Genomic DNA, 19,678 nt, shown 5'->3' on the forward strand with positions numbered 1-19,678 from the left:
GCAAATATATATATATATATATATTTCTTGCCAAATCAACATATATGTCGTAGTTCTTTCTATGATGCTAACACTTACATTTTATATATTTGAAAATTAAAAAGCACATTTTATATATTTGAAAATTAAAAAGCTCTTCGGATGCTAATGCGACTTCCTATATGGATCATTCATTACATATTATGTAAATGACAACCCAACTTAAATATTTATATTTTGAAATGCAAAAATTGATTTAACAAAAACAAATATTACTGTTGACGTGGTAAAAATAATGAATTTTAATGGTTTTCATGTAAAATAAAATTTAATTAAATAAAAATAATGTTTTATGCTTTTAATTGGATTAAAAAAGATAAAAGTTTATTTGAGAAACCTGAGAAAAGTACAACAATTTTTTTAGCATTTTATTAAAAAAAGTACAAATTGAAGTTATATAGTTTAAAATCATTACTCAAATCTTTTTTAAGTGTACTCAATACAATTATAATTAAATTTTGAATGATTAAAAGGTAGGAAATGAAGAAAGGTTAGAAAGATGAAATTGTGAGAAATAATGTGTATAAGAATAAATGGCCAATAAGTACTAAAATCAAAAGATTATTGTGTGACGTTGTGTTTATTGTAATTTGGTGTACTCATCAATTGTATCTTTTGTTTATTCAAACAAACAAAAAAGTGATATTAAAATTGCTGAAGCATTCCAAAGCAAAAGTACTATAACAAATTGAGACTACAGCAAAATATTACAATTGATACTAAAAGTCAAAATTCTACTTTTGGCCATTAGTTAAATTTAAAAAATAGAAATTTTTGAACATACAAATTAATTGCTTAAACACAACTGTTCTATATCACAGTCGATTCACTACAAGAGCTTTATTATTGGAGTGCTTAAACATTTTCAAAACAAAAAAGAGAAAAAGAAATAAATTGAAAGTAAATACACGTGCTTAGGATTATTATTCAAATTGTTAGCACCTTAATATTAGCCACTGTAGACTTCATGATCCCATAATTCTCCCAATTTTATGATTAAGAAAGGATTGGGCAATGGAAGCGATTGACGGATAAGGGCTTGAGCAACTTGTTGCATGGTTGGCCGGAGTTGGGGGTTGCCATTCAAGCATGCAAATGCTAGCTTTGTAGCAGAGACAACATCCTTTGCAACTTGTCTTACCGGTGGTGAGAGACGTTGGTCTATCATATCTTTAAGTAAAATCAGTTGGTTGTCATTTGGTATCAATGTCGATGTCAATGTTGATGCGAATGATGATGATGGCAAACATGAAATTAAATCACCAAATGCCTTCCATAAGTATTTCTATTGTTAGCACCCCAAAACTGTAAACATCACATCTCTCATCTACTTTCATTGTATAAGCCAACTCTGCTGAAAAGATTATATCTAATCAATGTGCTCTATTAAACAATAAATATATCTAATCAAATACACTATTATATAAGAATATTGAGAAGATATAAAATAATGGTGAAAAGAAATTATGAATGTTTAGGAGATTACATGAAAATTAAAATTCAGATGTTTAAATAAGATTTTATATTTAATTCATCAGCTTGATATATTGAATATTGAAAAATTAAATGTTAAACTTCAAAGATTAAATATACATTTGATACTTCATTTAGACAAATTCTTTGATGCTTAAATTTGAAAAGTTACAATCTTAAGTGTTAAACTTCAAAGATTAATTACACATTTGATACTTGAATTAGAGTAAAATTCTTTGGTACTTGAGTTTGAAAAGTTACAATCTTAATGCTACTTGAACTTTGTTTTAACGCATCAATTTGCACACAAAACTAACACTTTTAATTAAATGATGACATGTTTAAAGTATCTTAAAAAAAGAAATATTAACAAATACCTGGAGTTATGTACCCGAAAGTGCCAGCAAGTGTGGTCCAATTGGAAGAGTCGGGCTTTAAAAACCTGGCTGTGCCAAAATCTGAGACATGAGCCTCATAGTCCAAATCCAGAAGAACATTGTTGCTGGAAATGTCTCGACGAATTATAGGTGGTGAATGGTCATGATGCATATAAGACAAGGCATTGGCCACTCCTTTTACAACATTTAGCCTCTTCTCCCAATCCAACTCCATTGCCTCGTCCTTGTTACTTAACACCTTTCTCAAACTTCCCCTTTCTACAAACTCATAAACCAAAAATGAGTTCTTTGGATGTGAACAAAAGCCATACAGCTTCACAATGTTACGATGCCTTATTTCTGATAAAGCATGAATCTCGCTTTCAAAGGCTTTCAAGTTGTTCGAAGTCATGCTATCTTCAGATTGGTGAAGTTTCTTCACAGCAACCACCTCACCAGTGGGTAGCGCAGCTTTATAAACAGTTCCATAGCCTCCTGAACCAATGCAATTGTTGAAGCTGAAATCTTCAGTGGCTTCAATAATGTTCTCGTAGAGTATTCTTCCATTATACCCCCACAATGTGAAAAATTCTCCAAGTTGTGCCTCTATTGACTCAGATTTTCTGGTTCGGTTCTTTTGGCAAAGAATAAGGATACTTCCAACCATGATAAAGAGAAAAAGAAGACCAAAGAATGGAATTACAATGAAAATGATGACTTTGGTGCTTTTTCTATGACCGTTGCTAGCAGCAGCGACAGCACAAGGCATTAGTCCAGTGGCATTGCCACATAGGCCTTTATTGTTTCTTAATGCATCAAATGAAGCCTCATGAAATGCCTTAATGTTAGGAATTGGGCCTTCTAATTGATTGTAAGATATATTCACAACTGTCAAGCTTTTCAAATCATTAAAAGAATTTGGGATGGAACAATTGAGCATATTGTGAGAAAGGTCCAATATTTCCAAGGAATGTAATTTTGCAAGCTGTTGTGGTATCTGTTGGGAATAATGACTCAAATCCCATAAGAGATTTGTTTGAGATTTGTTAGAGATTTGTTTGGGATTTGTCAGATATTGCTTGATGGACAAGAAGACTTGCAAAAGAAGAATTCTAAGAGAAAGATGATTCTTAATAGGTAAGTTTGACTTGTAAGAGAAGAATTCTAAAAGGAAAGGGATTCTTAATAGGCAAGTTTGACTTACAGGAGAAGAATTCTAAGAGGAGTGGGATTCTTAATGGGCAAGTTTGTATGGTTATAAATAGGTGAAGTCTCTACAGGGTTAGGTATGAGAAAAAGATGTAAGAGAGTTGTAGGGTTTTGTGAGATAGACACCCCATAGGAGTATTGGGGCTCTACGTCTTATGGGTGTGTATGTTTGTTTGTGAGTGGACTAAAGGAGACTGAGAGGGTTCACATAAGTATGATGTATGAGAACATATGGGTATGTGTTTGGTTATGTTGAAAGGATGCACAAGGGTTTGGGTTTGTGTTTGTGTTTGTTTGAGTTTAGAATACTTCATAGGACTAGAGGAGATTGAGAGTGTCTTATGAGTATTGATTGTTGAGTGAGGTTGATGATTTGATGTATGTTTGTAATTCTCTACAACCAGTGGATCTTGTTTCTCATCCGTGGATGTAGGTCAATTGGACCGAACCACGTTAAATTGTTGTCTCTTGTTTGTTTGATTTATTATTTGATTTCGCTTCTGCTGGTGTGATTGGATTGGAGGCTTTTAGCCCAACAAATGGTATCAGAGCTGTGGTGATCCCAAACAAATGGTATCAGAGCTGTGGTGTTCCCCAACAAGTGGTATTAGAGCTGAAGGTTCGAAACGTGACAAGAGTTGAAGAGTCAACATGTGGAAAGAGTCAAAGGTTCGAGACATGGAAGAGCTAAAAGTTTGAGATGTGAGAAGAGCTAAAGGTTTCAGATGTGAGAAGTGCATGGTTTGAGACATGAGAAGAAGCAAGTCCAGAGGAGCTCGATTCAAGAAAAGAGTTCGAGTTCAAGTTTTGAAGATTGATGATTGGTTTGTATGAAGCGTGAAGACACAAGAGAAGAGAAAATGATTATGAGACTTCCATTACAGGTGGAGCCAAACATGTCTAGCATGAAGATAGATTATTGATGGAATTTGAGTCAAGGTGGAGATTGTTGGGAATAATGACTCAAATCCCATAAGAGATTTGTTTGAGATTTGTTAGAGATTTGTTTGGGATTTGTCAGATATTGCTTGATGGACAAGAAGACTTGCAAAAGAAGAATTCTAAGAGAAAGATGATTCTTAATAGGTAAGTTTGACTTGTAAGAGAAGAATTCTAAAAGGAAAGGGATTCTTAATAGGCAAGTTTGACTTACAGGAGAAGAATTCTAAGAGGAGTGGGATTCTTAATGGGCAAGTTTGTATGGTTATAAATAGGTGAAGTCTCTACAGGGTTAGGTATGAGAAAAAGATGTAAGAGAGTTGTAGGGTTTTGTGAGATAGACACCCCATAGGAGTATTGGGGCTCTACGTCTTATGGGTGTGTATGTTTGTTTGTGAGTGGACTAGAGGAGATTGAGAGGGTCCACATAGGTATGATGTATGGGAGCATATGGGTATGTGTTTGGTTATGTTGAAAGGGTGCACAAGAGTTTGGGTTTGTGTTTGTTTGGGTAGAGAATACTTCATAGGACTAGAGGAGATTGAGAGTGTCTTACGAGTATTGATTGTTGAGTGAGGTTGATGATATAATGTATGTTTGTAATTCTTTACAACTAGTGGATCTTGTTTCTCATCCGTGGATGTAGGTCAGTTGGACCGAACCACGTTAAATTGTTGTCTCTTGTGTGTTTGATTTATTGTTTGATTTCGCTTCCGCTGGTGCGATTGGATTGGAGGCTTTTAGCCCAACAGTATCTCCCCAATAAGTAAATTCTGACTTAAATCTAGATTTTGAAGACCATTTATATAGCTTACTGAAAATGGAATGCTTTCTCCAAGTTTATTCTTGCTCAAATTCAGGTCCAATAACTTTGAGCAGTCTCCAAGTTGATTAGGAATCGGTCCACTCAAATTGTTTGATGCCAAGTTAAGATGCTGTAGATTTGAAAGAACTCCAATCTCTGGTGGAATTTTGCCTGAAAGTTGGTTCCCACTTAGCAGAAGACGGAACATCAATGTCAATGCTCCTAACTCCTTGGGAATCTCACCAACAAGATGATTTGAAGAGAGATCGAGTTCCTGTAACTGAGTTGCATGTTGCAACTCTAGTGGGATCTTTCCAGAAATGTTGTTATTGGAGATTTGTAGGCTTGTTAGATTGTGACAGTGCCCCCATTTTGGAGAAAGTTTACCATACAATCTGTTGTTGCTTAATGAAATGTAATTCAAATTTGGATACACAGCAAAAGCTTCTGATATATTTCCTGTAAAGTTGTTTCCTTCAAGCCTAACTCTATATAAACTAGTGCAAGTTTTCAAAGTTGGTGGGATATGACCCGTCAAATTGTTGTTGAAAGCCGTAAGATTTGCGAGTTGTCCACCTCTGCATAAATTTTTGGGTAATGGACCACTGAGATGGTTATCTCCTAATTGTAATGACTGCAAACGAGAAAGATTGTTGAGCGTTGAAGGAATTGGCCCTGATAAATGATTATAACCAAGACATATCTTCATAAGCTTCGACATGTTTCCTATGGAAGCAGGGATTGAACCAGAGAAATTATTTTGAGTCAACACAAAGGCAGTGAGAGATTTAAGCATCCCTATCTCTTGAGGTATCGATCCAGAAAAAATATTTTGGTAGAGGTAGAGAAGAGATAAGTTGGTCAAGTTTCCTATGGAAGCAGGGATTGAACCAGAAAAATTATTCTGATTCAACGAAAATTTAGTGAGAGATTTAAGCATCCCAATCTCTTTAGGTATCGACCCAAAAAACATATTTTGATGAAGGTAGAGAATGGATAAGCTGGTCAAGTTTCCTATAGAAGCAGGGATTGAACCAGAGAAATTATTTTGACCCAACTCAAAGTCAGTGAGGGATTTAAGCATCCCTACCTCTTGAGGTATCGATCCATAAAACATATTTAGAGAGAGGTAGAGAACAGATAAGTAGGTCAAGTTTCCTATGGAAGCGGGGATAGAACCACGTAGATAGTTATCAAAGAAACAAATCTCGGAAACTGAACTCAACCACCCTATCTCTAATGGAATGGAACCACTGATCTCATTGCTTGCTAAGGAAATCAACTCAAGACCTTTCAATAAGCAAATTTCTGATGGAATATTCCCCGAAAAGTTATTGTATGACAAGTCAATGAAGGTGAGCTTGGAAAGGTTCCCAATGTGTGAGGGAATGGGCCCATACAGTGAGTTGTTACGAAGATTAAGCCTCATCAGGTTAGGGAAGAAAAGAAAGTTAAGACTATGAAGTGTACCTTTCAACCCATAATCTGGAAGGCTTAGACTGGTGATGCTTTGAGCCTTGTCGCAGGTAATTCCAACCCAATTGCAATGGATGTCTCCAACCCTCAAAGAAGAGAGCATAGTTCGGGTGTCGTTGTCAAGGCTAGCTTTCCATTTTAGAAGTGCTTCCGCTTCTTTACCTCTTGTAAATGCAGCAATGGAGGATGAAGAAGCGAAAACAGAGGAAGAGTGAAGCAGGACAAGTATGAGGAAGAACATGACTTTGAATGGTATTAAGAAAGATGACCTGATTTGGATAGTTCAAAAAGGATCTTTTGTTAATTGTTCTAAATTACATTGGCTAGCATGGTCAGGTATTTATGCAAAATACAAGAGCATTTTAGTGTGAAAAGCAAGTGGAAAAAAACTTCAAGACCGACGGCTCTTTTATGTTTAAATTAATTTTGTTAGATGATGCTATTGGTCTTCTACGTTTAAAGGATAATTTTAGCTTTAGTTTGCACTTGTTATTAATCAAATGTTAAAAAAAAATCTTGATAATTATTTTAAATGAAAATTATATCTTATACGTCAATCAAATTTTAAATTCTATATAAGATTACTACAAACAATTAGATCATAAATAAAAAATTAACTATGTAAAGAAACTAATGAATTAAATATTTTATATAAAAATTTTTAATTTTATGAATAAAATTTAAAAAAAAAAACATGTTTTTTAAGAATATATCTATCAAAATTAATGAATTGATTAATTATTATTCAAATATATGCATATAAATCATTTAATTTAATTTGTGAAATTTAAAATTTTTATCATCAATTTGTATTAAATAATAATTAAATTTTTAAATGAAAATGCAATAGTTGTGTAAACTATAATTAACAATGAAGTCAATAAATAAGGTAATAATTTTAAAATGTATAAAGTTTTATTCATTTAATTTGGTTCTGGCCGATCTTTTATCCAATATTGAGTCTTGTTCAAATCTTTTGGCCTCCCATTTTTATCATGTTCATGGTGCAAAATAAATTATAGATCGAAGGATATGCAATAATCATCAATGTTATAGTACAATTAGAGGTGTGTTAGCCGACTTATTATACAACACAATTAGATTTGATATTGGTCATGTTTGACATGATTCGTTATTAAGTAACTAGATTGAGCTAAACATTATGCATATATGTGTAACATGTTGGACTAGAAAATTTTAGATTTATGGATTGATACAATACGGTTTATTAAAAGCCATTGTTAGTACATAAAACGTGGGCTAGCACAACACGACATGACACACAAATCCAATCATGCCATGTTGGTCTATACTTTTGAATGTATTCATGTTATTTTTTATATTGCAATGAAATTATAATTACTTTTAATATTTTATTGATAATTTATAAAATAAAATTTTATTAAATAAATATATTTATTAAATATTTAAATTATTAATAAATAATTTATATTTAACTAGTGATCAGCAAAAATAAATGATAAAAATAGATTAAGATTTCAAGTTAAAAAAAATTCAATTAACAAAGTAAATTATTATAGGATGAAAAGTATAAAATATATGCACAAGACAAAACATATTATATATGTGAATGATCATAGGATGAGATTGAAAAAAAGAATAATAATATTGTATTTTGTAATATCTTTTATATGTATGTGTGTGTTTTTTTAAATATTAAGATTAAAATTCAATATTTTTATTTAGTAGATTCTATTACCCTTCTCTGTGGATGTAAGCATTTTGTCAAATCACTTAAATTATGTGTCATTTTTATTTTATTTTACTTTTATTTATCTCTTGCATGTTATTTTTAATAATAATAAATTAAAAAAAATAATTGAAATTTTGAAAAATTATGACTAGGTTGTACTTAGCCCAGCTCCATACAAAAATAGTATCGTACCTGACATAGCACTACCCATGAAGATTACAATTCATGTGTCGTGCTAGACCATAACTTTAGTTTTCATAAGCCATGTCATGAAAAAATAATTTTGTTGATAAATAATTAAAAACTAATAAAAATAATAATATATTAAATGATTTTTTAAATTTTTTATTAATGATGTAATTATCTATTTTTAGCTAAAATAATAATATAATATAATACTAAATTGTATTTTTAGTTTGTAATATAATATTTAGTTATTAATTTTTATATAATAATAAAATTTATAAAATAATAATTTTATTTATTTATAAATTTATTATATAATAAAATTTTTCATTTTATTAAATTAAAAATTATTTCAAAATTTATTAACTAAAAAATAAATAAATAAAGAAAAAATGTCAAATGTGTCAAAAATATGGGGTGATTAGTTTAAGTCCCACTAAGGCCACGTGAGCATAATCACGATCCAAACAGCAAAGCAAAGTGTAATTACATTAAAAATGTTTTAAAACAAATTAAATAATGACATCAATTCATTCTAAAGAGAGTTTAAATAAAATTTTGTAGGTGATATTTGTCAAAATTTTTATTAAAAATATTAAGTAAAATTCAAAATAAAAATTAACAATCTAAATTAATAAATTAAAAAATCTTGCTACCTAAATTAAATTGACCATCTAGAATAAAGTTAGAAAAGCATAAAATAAAGAAATATTTTAGAAGGCATCTGATTAAAAAAATAATTGATCTTAAATAAAGAGTTAATAAAATAAACTATTGTGTTGTGTGGTTTCAATAAAAACAACAATAGCAACTAGATAAAAAAATATATATATATATAGAATGAATTGTGCGACTCATTATTTTTTAATAATAAATAAATACCTTGGAAAAATTCAAAATTCATTAGTATACTTTAGTATTTGATAAGTTTGTACTTTATATTTCATTTCTTTTTCATAATAATAGAAATGACTTAAATTTTTTATGTTTAATTAATAATATATATATTGACTAATTAAATCGTAAAAAAAATTTCAACAATTAAAGAAAAATGTTTAAGTGAAAAAAAAATTGGAATATATTTATTTCTTTACGTAATTAACATTTGAAACAAATCCAATCAAGTTATACTCCACAGCAAAAGAAAGCCTTTGAAAAATGTTATTGCTGAAGTTAAAACTATCTAAACAAGTAACCGGTTTTGATTTACGAAAGTTAAATGACGTGGCTTCACAAAAATTTGAAGTGCGGGAATGCAGTTGTTATTTCGACTGCTACTAGTATTTTCTTTCATTTTAAATGAGGTTTTAGATAAAAATTTATAAGTAAAATTGTGAATTTTTTATTAAATATATTAAATAAAAACTAAAATTAAAAATTTAAATAAATGAATTAAAAAAATTGTGTTACATAAATTAAATTGAGCATCTAAATTAAAAAGCATAAAAATAAAAAATAAAAAAATTTAGAAGACATCCGATTTAAAATTAATTGACCTTAAATAAAGAGTTTTTCATAATAAAATAAATTATTGTGCCATATGGTATCAATAAAAACAACAATAGTAGCTAAATACCAAAATATATAATATGAATTGATTGACTTATAATTTTTAATAATATTGGTTAGAATTTTATAAATTATAACAAAAATATGATTTATAATTGATTTTTGACATATAAAATTATTGTCAATTGCAAAAAAATGCAAAAGAATACATAAGCAGTTTGTTGCTAATGGAAAGCCAAAACAAAGTGCAACCTTGACATTACAGACTTATTGAGTATTGAGCTAGCAAAGTTATAAGTAATTAATCCTAATGCTATTCAATGTAAATCTAATATAAGTTATCTTTGACATCTATGTGATTTGTTTTGACTTTAAATGAAAACTCTCTTCGTCGTAAATTTTTTAGTAAAAAAAATCTATGTTGATTTAATCAATGGATTAAAAATTTAAGGAGAGAAAGGTGAAAACATTAAAAATATGTAAATATGTTATTTTTTTAAATGTATGTTTGATAAGAAATTTTGAAAAATAGATAAAGAATATTTTTATTTATTATTTAATAAATATATTCTTTAATTTGTAAGTTAAATTGAGATATAACATGAAGTAAAAAAGTTAAAATTAAATTTATTTCATATAAGATTTGAAGTTTTGATTCTTATAATATTTTATTTAATATTTTGGAATCAAGTTATTTGATAATTAAAACTAAATTATAACATTAAAATCCATATCGATTTTTAAAATATAAATAAATCGATTAAAAGTTTTTAATCAAATTATAGTAGTTCCACCAACACGTTAAAAATGACAAATTTAGATGAACTTTTTAAAGTCAAATTTGTAAAATTCTTTACTAAAAGTAATTTAATAAAAAATTTAAATTGATAAATTGATGGAATTCAAAAAAATTAATAAGAATGTAAAAAGAAATATATGTCATTTATAATTCAATTTTGATCGGTATATATTAACAGTAAAAATATTTGTCTAAAAAAATATCAAATTTGACTTATAAATTTGTGAGTCAAGAAAAATTGATGGCTAAATTAGAATATTTCAAGATTAAATTTTAAAATTTAAATAGTTCAAAATTTAAGTCATTATGTAGATTCAATATTATCTAGAAGAGTTAAAATTTTACAAGGATTTACATAAAAACATACTCTTTGAACTAGTCATATTCTTTGAACCAATCAAACATATTAATACTAATTCCTCCTTTGTTCTATTATAATAATCAAATTTCTTAATACATATTATATTCTATTCCTTTTATTGTTGTTCTCACATAATACAAATTTCATTTCTCTTTTATTTTATTTCGCAAAACAAACATGTCATAAATTCGTAGATTTTTTATGATCTATAACTTAAGGTATGAACTAGACTCATATTTGAAAATCATATGCATACCGATTATGATATTCACAACAAATATTCATTTTTGGATTCAATTTTCTATGTTTAATTTTCCCTACTCACTATGTTCATACAATTTTGTTTGTGTGACAAATATTGACAAATCGCTAAAATTTTAAATGATTACTTTAAACTATTTAAATGATCGTATAAACAATTATTGATCAAGTTTATAAAATAGTCCTTTAAAAGCATAAAAAATCTTTCAAAAAATTCTAAAGTCACCAATAATATACATTTTTAAGTTTTGAATAACTTTTAAATGATTAATGAGTATCTAAACAATAAATTTTTATAACGTACGGCCTTTCTTTAAAGTGCCATGTGGCATTCATCTCTTTTTATTTATTTTTTATTTAATATTTATTTATATATTTAATAAATATTTTTATTTAATACTTTTGTGTGTGGACCCATAATCTAGAAGGCTTAGATTGGTGATGCTTCTAGCCTTATCGCGGGTAATTCCAATCCAAGTGCCATGGCTGTCTCCAACCCACAAAGAAGAGTCCAAAGTTTGGGTAACGTCGTCAACTCTAGCTTCCCATTTTAAATCATTTCACTTTCTATTAAACATTCACATCAAAGGAAAAAATGCAACTTTAATACCGGTGGATCTTTTATGTATAAACTAATTTCGTTGGATTTTTTTTTATAAAAAATTGCAACATAAAAAAATTTTAAATACTGATATTTAAATTAAGTGAATTAAATTTTAAATTTTCTTATAAATATTGATTATTGATTTTTTTTAATAATAAAAAAATATTTTATTTTCGTTCATGCTTATTATTTAATTCATTTAATTAACTTTATTCTTATTTTTTAAATAATTTGGTAAATTTAATTCATATATAAAATTAGAAATTAAATAAATAAAAATGTGCCAGATAGATAAAAATATATATAGTTTATATATAATAGTTTAGTATGAAAAATATAGTTTAATATTAAAAAGAATACAATTTTCATAAAATTATAATCTAATATATAAAAGGACTACGATTTTTTTAAAAATCATAGTCTATATAGATAAATTTGTAGTTTAATATACCTAAAAACTTTGATTTTAGAAAAAATTCATGGTCTAATATAAAAAAAACTATAATTTTTTTTAAAAAAATCGTAATCTAATAGTAAAAAACCGTAATTATTAAAATTTTTTTTCAAGTACCCTAGCTGCCCCCAATCAACTGTGTTTCTTTTCTTCCACCACAATAAAGAAATGAAAAGACCAAAAAAAAAGATTAGAAACATCTCAATTGACGCCAACGTCAATTGGAGGAAGACTTCATAAGTCTTTTAGGAAGTCTTTCACGTTATTCATGACTTAGGCGGTCTTGCATTCACTTTGGATCTATTTGGTTGGTCGTTAAAATTAGTTTTAATAAAATTAAAAATAGTGGTAGATATAAAATAGAGTATTGTAATAAAAAAATTAAAATCAATAGTAGAATATGTTTGAATACAAAAATAATGATGATGATGAGATGAATTATAGTAAAAAATTATCATTAAAAGCATTAGATTAAAATTATATGTAATAAAAAGTTTAAATCATTTAATATTTAAAAATTATTAAATTATTTTATGTCAAATAATGATTTCATTAGTAAATAATTAAAAGTTATTTATTAATTTATTATATAATAAAAATTTTTTTTATTAAATTTACAAAATTATTTTTTAATTTTAAGTAAAAAAAAAAGGAAAGAGAAAAAAATTAAGTGATTAACTTGAAAGAGAAAAAAAGATTAGAAACATCTCAATTGACGCCAACGTCAATTGGAGGAAGACTTCGTAAGTCTTTTAGGAAGTCTTTCACGTTATTCATGATTTACCTGGTTTTAAAATCACTTTGGATTTATTTGGTTGGATGTAATATAGTTTCAATGGAATTAAAAATAGTGATATATATAAAATAAATTATTGTAATAAAAAAATTAAAATTAGGGGTAGAATGTATTTGAATACAAAACCGATGATGATGATGAAATGAATTATGGTGAAAAAATAATTATTATCAATATTAGATTAAAATTATATGTAGTAAAAAATTTAAATTATTTAATATTTATAAAATTATAAAATTATTATAAAATTATTTAATGTCAAATAATGATTTCATTAATATATAATTAAAATTTATTTATTAATTTATTATATAATAATAAATTTTTAAGTTAAAAAAAAAAGAAAGAGAAAAAAATTTAAGTGATTAACTTGAAAGAGAAAAAAAGATTAGAAACGTCTCAATTGACGCCAACGTCAATTGGAGGAAGACTTCGTAAGTCTTTTAGGAAGTCTTTCACGTTATTCATGATTTACATGGTCTTACAATCACTTTGGATTTATTTGGTTGGATGTTAATATAGTTTCAATGGAATTAAAAATAGTGATATATATAAAATAAATTATTGTAATAAAAAAATTAAAATTAGGGGTAGAATGTATTTGAATACAAAACCAATGATGATGATGAAATGAATTATAGTGAAAAAATAATTATTATAAATATTAGATTAAAATTATATGTAATAAAAATTTTAAATTATTTAATATTTATAAAGTTAATAAATTATTATTAAATTATTTTATGTCAAATAATGATTTCATTAATATATAATTAAAAGTTATTTATTAATTGATTATATAATAATAAAATTTTAAGTAAAAAAAAAAGAAAGAGAAAAAAATTTAAGTGATTAACTTCAAAGAGAAAAAAAAAAAAACAAATAAAGGGACAATTGAGGACAAGAACTCAAAACTCCATTGAACGGTGGAAATCACGTCACACTATAAAATTATTTGGATTGCAAAGTTACAGGCGACATGATTTTTTATGGCGACTGCATCTCTATTAGCAAATATATGGCAACTGCATCAATTATGGAGGTTTGATGGGAGTTTATGTATCTTTATTAAGGACACCTATATGTTCAAAGTTTTTTTTTAACCAAATATATGTTCAAAGTTCATTTACTTACTTTGGCAGATAAATTCGATGGTATATACTAGTTAATACAAGGCCATATATTTTAAGTTTTCTCATTTATCAAAAAAGTTAGTAAATATGTTACAAGCACGAGTCAACTCAAGACTGCAAGTCATGAATGTGGTGAAAACATGTCGGCATTGAGAAAGACTTCTCAAGTCTTCCTCCAATTGACAATGGCGTCAATTTTAGATGTTTATACTTTTTCTTCTCTTTTCCTTTCTTAGTCTTTGTGGAAATTAACTGGAAAGGGGTTGAATAAATACCTGACCATCCGTGCCAGTCAATGTAATTTATACTTAAATAATTAATAAAATATATATTCCTTTGAACTATCCAAATCATGGCTTCTTTCTTAATATCATTTCAAGTTCTGTTGTTTAATAATTGAATACAAAGGAGAGAAACAAGGAGATTGAGAAAGCAAATTATACTCGTACCAAGAATTATTATCCAAATTGTTAGCACCTAATTAGCCACAAACTCCTACCAATAGTTCTCCCAATTCGATGATCAGGAAAAGATTGGAAATGGAAACTATTAACTGGCACGGGCTTGAGCAACCTGTTGCATGTTTGGCCAAAGTTGGGGTTTGTCATTCAAGCATGCAAATGCTACCTTTGTAGTAAAGACTACATCTTCTGCAACTTGGTTTTCTGGTGATGGGAGACGTCAGTCTGTCATATCTCTAAGTAAAATCTGTAGGTCATTAGGTACCGATGCCGATATTGATGCCAATGCCGATGATAATAAACATAATAGAAGATCACCAGGATGCCTTACCATAAGAACTTCTATTGTTAGAACCCCAAAACTATAGACATCGCATTTTTCATCTACCTTCATTGTATAAGTGAATTTTGCTTAAAGAAATATATTTGATCAATGTGCTCTATTAAGCAACAAATATATCTAACCAATACACTATTATGTAAGAATATTGAGAAGATTATAAAATGCATGTTGAAAAGAAATTGCGAATGTTTAGAAAATTACTTGAAAATTAAAATGCAGAGGTTCAAATAAAATTTTACATTTAGTTCATCAGCTTGATATATTGAATATTGAAAAATTAAGAGTTAAATTTCAAAGATTAATTACACATTTGATTGTTGAATTATAGTCAAATTCTTAATTTGATACTTAAATTTTGAAAAGTCACAATCATGATATTACTTGAACTTTGTTTTAACGCATCAATTTGCACACAAAACTAACACTTTTAATTGAATGATTACATATTTAAAGCATCTCAAAAAAAGAGATATCAATAAATACCTAAAGCTATGTACCTAAAAGTGCCAGCAAGTAAGGTTCAATTGGAAAAGTCGAGCTTTAAAAGCCTAGCTGTGCAAAAATTAGAGATATGAGCCTCATGGTCCAAATCCAGAAGAACATCGTTGCTAGTAATGTCTCGATGAATTATAGGTGGTGAATGGTCATGAAGCACGTAAGATAAGGCATTGACCACTCCTTTTACAACATCTAGCCTCTTCTTCCAATCCAACTCCATTGCCTCGTCCTTACTCCTTAACACCATTTTCAAACTTTTCCTTTCTACAAACTCATAAACCAAAAATGAGTTCTTTGGATGTGAACAAAAGCCATACAGCTTCACAATGTTACGATGCCTTATTTCTGATAAACCATGAATCTCGCTTTCAAAGGCTTTCAAGTTGTTGGAAATCATGTTATCTTCAGATTGATGAAGTTTCTTCACCGCAACCACCTCACCAATGGGTAGCACAGCTTTATAAGCAGCTCTATAGCCTCCTGAACCAATGCAATTGTTGGAGCTGAAATCTTCAGTGGCTTCAATAATGTTCTCATAGAGTATTCTTCCATTATATCCCCACAATGTGAAATAATCTCCAAGTTGTGCCTTCATTGACTCAGATTTTCTAGTTCGGTTCTTTTGGCAAAGAATAAGGAAACTTTCAGCCATGATAAAGAGTAAAAGAAGAAAACTAAAGAGTGAAAGCATGATGAAAATGATGACCTTGGCGCTTTTTCTATGACCAACGTTGTTGCTATCAGCAGCGACAACACAATGCATTAGTCCAGTGGCATTACCACATAGGCCCTTATTGTTTCTTAAGGCATCAAATGAAGCCTCATGAAATGCCTTAATGTTGGGAATAGGACCTTCTAATTGATTGTAAGAGATATTCACAACAGTCAAGCTTTGCAAGTCATTAAAAGAATTTGGGATGGAACCATTGAGCATATTGTGGGAAAGGTCCAATATTTCCAAGCAAAGTAATTTTGCAAGCTGTTGTGGTATCTCCCCAATAAATAAATTCTGACTTAAATCTAGATTTTCAAGACGATATATGTAGCTTATTGAAATTGGAATGCTTTCTCCATGTTTATTCTTGCTCAAATTCAAGTTCAATAACTTAGAGCACTTTCCAAGTTGATTAGGAATTGATCCACTTAAATTGTTTGATGACAAATCAAGATGTCGTAGGTTTGAAAGAACTCCAATTTCTGATGGAATTTTGCCTGAAAGTTGGTTACCACTTAGCAAAAGATTGAACATCAATGTCAATTCTACCAATTCCTTGGGAATCTCACCCATGAAATGATTTGAAGAGACATCGATTTCGTGTAATTGAGTTGCATGTTTCAGCTCAGGTGGTATCTTTCCAGAAATGTTATTATTGGGGAATCGTAGGCTTGTTAGACTATGGCATTGCCCCCAGTTTGAAGAAAGTTCACCATAAAATTTGTTGTTGCTTAATGCAATATAATTCAAATTAGGATATATACCAAAAGCTTCTGATATATTTCCTGTCAACTGCTTTCCTTCAAGCCTAACTCTATAAAAGCTTTGGCAGTTTCTTAAACTTGATGGGATCAGACCCGTCAAATTGTTGTTGATAGCCCCAAGATATATGAGTTGTCCAGGGAGGCATACATTCTCCGGTAATGGACCACCTAGATGGTTGTCCGATATTTGGAATGATTCCAAATGAGTAAGATTGCTGAACGAAGTAATTGGCCCTGATAAATGATTATATAGAAGACTTAACCCCACAAGCTTCGTCATATTTCCAATTGAAGCATGGATTGAACCAGAAAACATATTTTGATCAAGGTAGAGAGTAGATAAGCTGGTCAAGTTTCCTATGGAAGCAGAGACTGAACCAGAGAAATTGTTATCAAAGAAAATAAGTTCTGTACGAGATACAAGCATCCCTATCTCTTGAGGTATTGACCCGAAAAGCTTATTTTTCAAAAGGCCAAGAATAGACAATTTGGTTAAGTTTCCTATGAAAGCTGGGATGACACCAGTGAGATTGTTACTTAACAACTGCATTGTGATAAGAGATCCAAGCTGTCCTATTTCATTGGGGATAGAACCAGAAAGGTTATTACCACACAAATAAAGCCATACCAAGTTCCTTAGGTATCCCAGAGATGTTGGGGTAGGACCACTTGGTTTATTGAAAGATCAAGCATATTGAGTGACTTCATCATTCCAACTTCCCTAGTTGTGGCACCATTGAGACTATTGTCAACTAGGACAAGTTGGGACAAATTATGCAAGCTTCGAATAGAAATAGGTATTAGACCGGTGAGATTGTTTGCATCAAGGGGAAGTAGAGAAAGTAAACTCAACCCTCCGAGTTTACGTGGAATACTTCCAGAGAAATTATTCTGTGACAAGCCAAGCCCAGTGAGCTTGGAAAGGTAGCAAACCTCTCCAGGAATAGAACCACGTAAATGGTTATAAGAGAAAAAGATGTAGTAAACTGAACTCAACCTCCCTATTTCTTGTGGAATGGAACCATTGATCTCATTATTTGATAAGGAAATCAACTCAAGAATTTTCAATAAGCCAATTTCGGATGGAATATTCCCAGAAAAAGTATTTTATGACAAGTCAAGGTAGGTTGTGAGGGAATGGGCCTATACGATTATTTCCAAAGTTAAGCCACACCAGGTTGGGGAAGGAAAAAAAGTTAAGACTATGAAGTGTGTACCTTTCAAGTTCAACATATAATCTGGAAGGCTTAGATTGGTGATGGTTCCAGCCATGTCGCAAGTGATTCCGACCCAGTTGCAATGGCTGCCTCAAACCCACAAAGAAGGGAGCACAGTTTGGTGTTGTTGTCAAGGCTAGCTTTCCATTTTAGAAGAGTTTTTGTTTCATTTGCAGCAATGGACGAAGAAGCAAAAACAGCGGCAGACTGATGCAGGACAACTATGAGGAATAATAGGGCTTTGAATGGTTCAAAAAGTATTGTTTGTTAATTGTTGTAAATTACATTGGCTGGCCTGGCATAGTCAGGTATTTATGCAAAACGCAACTTCCAGACCGGCGGCTCTTTAAATTAATTTCGTTGGATTTTTTAAATAAAAAAATTACAACATAGAAAAAATTAGAAATAAATATCAGATTTATTGTGGTTGTATAAATTAATTAAATTAAATTTTAAATTTCTTTCATAGATATTGATTATTGATATTTTTATTTTCTTTTATAAAGTAATAAAAGATGGTTTTAGTTTAATTAACTTACGCTTATTTTAATCAAAAGTAAGTTAAAAAAAATCTCATACTAATTAATTTAAATGAAAATTATTTGGTACATCAATTAAATTTTTAAACTTGACAAATGAATTTATAAGATTATTACATATCATTAGGTCATATTTAAAATAAAAAATAAGTACATAGAGATATTAAGGAATTAAAAACTATCTAATATAAAATTTTTAAATTTTATAAACAAAAATTAAAAAATTAACATGTATTTTATAATAATATATTTATAAAAATTAATAAATTTTTAAAAACTCTATAATCTATATATAATAATAATAATAATAATTCAATTATTAAATAAAGATACCAATACTATAAATCATAAATCAACAGTCAAGTCAATTTATAAAATAATAATTCTAAAATATGTCTAAATTTTTATTCTTTTAATTTGGTCCAAGCAAATCTTTTATTCACTATGGAGTCTTATCTAATTGTTTCGGCCACCCAATTCTAACGTGTTTGTGGCAAGAATTGTTAACATTGCGGTGCAATTGAAAAAGAATTAAATGAATTAAATAAAATTTTATAATTGAAGTTTTAAAATTATACACGTTGCAGTCTCAATTTTTAAATTTTAATATCTATTTTATTTTCATTTAAATAAAAAATTAAATTTTTTATCAAATTTCGATAAGATTGATATCTAAGTGTAGTGAGAATGATTTAGGATCCATTAAATTGAATATGATCAGATTCATTTAAGTTAGATTAAAAATAACAATGAGATTGGATATTGTATTTACAAAATTGGATAATATATTTTGATGCAAATGAACAATGAAAGTAAGTTGAATTAAAGTTAGAAAAGAAATAATCATTAAGGATATTAAATTAAATTTTGTTTGTAATAAAAATTTTAAATTATTTAATATTTATAAAATTAATATATAATTGGAAAATCATTAAATTATTTTTATATCAAATAATAATTTTATTGATAAATAATATTTTTATGAATAATAAAAACTAATAAAATA

General features: G+C 28.6%; 2 protein-coding genes across 2 annotated transcripts; both read right to left on the bottom strand.

Moving 5' to 3' along the window:
- Positions 1-1,029: 1,029 nt before the first annotated feature.
- Positions 1,030-6,744, bottom strand: LOC149513509 (uncharacterized). The gene is made up of 3 exons (XM_089748687.1): positions 5,449-6,744; positions 1,890-2,750; positions 1,030-1,390 (listed from the first exon to the last, which is right to left on the bottom strand). The coding sequence occupies exons 1-3, from the start codon at positions 6,557-6,559 to the stop codon at positions 1,299-1,301; spliced, it is 2,064 nt and encodes a 687-aa protein (XP_089604813.1). The 5' UTR covers positions 6,560-6,744; the 3' UTR covers positions 1,030-1,298.
- Positions 6,745-15,444: 8,700 nt separating this feature from the next.
- On the bottom strand, positions 15,445-18,037 carry LOC149513510 (uncharacterized). The gene has a single exon (XM_089748191.1). It carries the CDS (start codon positions 17,464-17,466, stop codon positions 15,460-15,462), a length of 2,007 nt encoding a protein of 668 aa, XP_089604317.1. The 5' UTR covers positions 17,467-18,037; the 3' UTR covers positions 15,445-15,459.
- Between the last annotated feature and the right edge of the window lie 1,641 nt (positions 18,038-19,678).

Source organism: Durio zibethinus, chromosome 19, assembly GCF_047325235.1.
Source record: "Durio zibethinus cultivar Kanyao isolate XHJ-2024 chromosome 19, ASM4732523v1, whole genome shotgun sequence".
In the NCBI taxonomy this organism is placed as follows: Eukaryota; Viridiplantae; Streptophyta; class Magnoliopsida; order Malvales; family Malvaceae; genus Durio; species Durio zibethinus.

Excerpts from the sequence above, each read along its gene's own strand:
- LOC149513509 (XM_089748687.1), bottom strand. The coding sequence starts at position 6,559 with ATGTTCTTCCTCATACTTGTCCTGCTTCACTCTTCCTCTGTTTTCGCT. Across the intron at positions 2,751-5,448 it reads ATTAGGAGATAACCATCTCA|AAGGCCCAATTCCTAACATT; the intron begins GTGGTCCATTAC and ends ACAATCAATTAG. Across the intron at positions 1,391-1,889 it reads TTTCGGGTACATAACTCCAG|AGTTGGCTTATACAATGAAA; the intron begins GTATTTGTTAAT and ends TCTTTTCAGCAG.
- LOC149513510 (XM_089748191.1), bottom strand. The coding sequence starts at position 17,466 with ATGCAGTTGTTAAGTAACAATCTCACTGGTGTCATCCCAGCTTTCATA.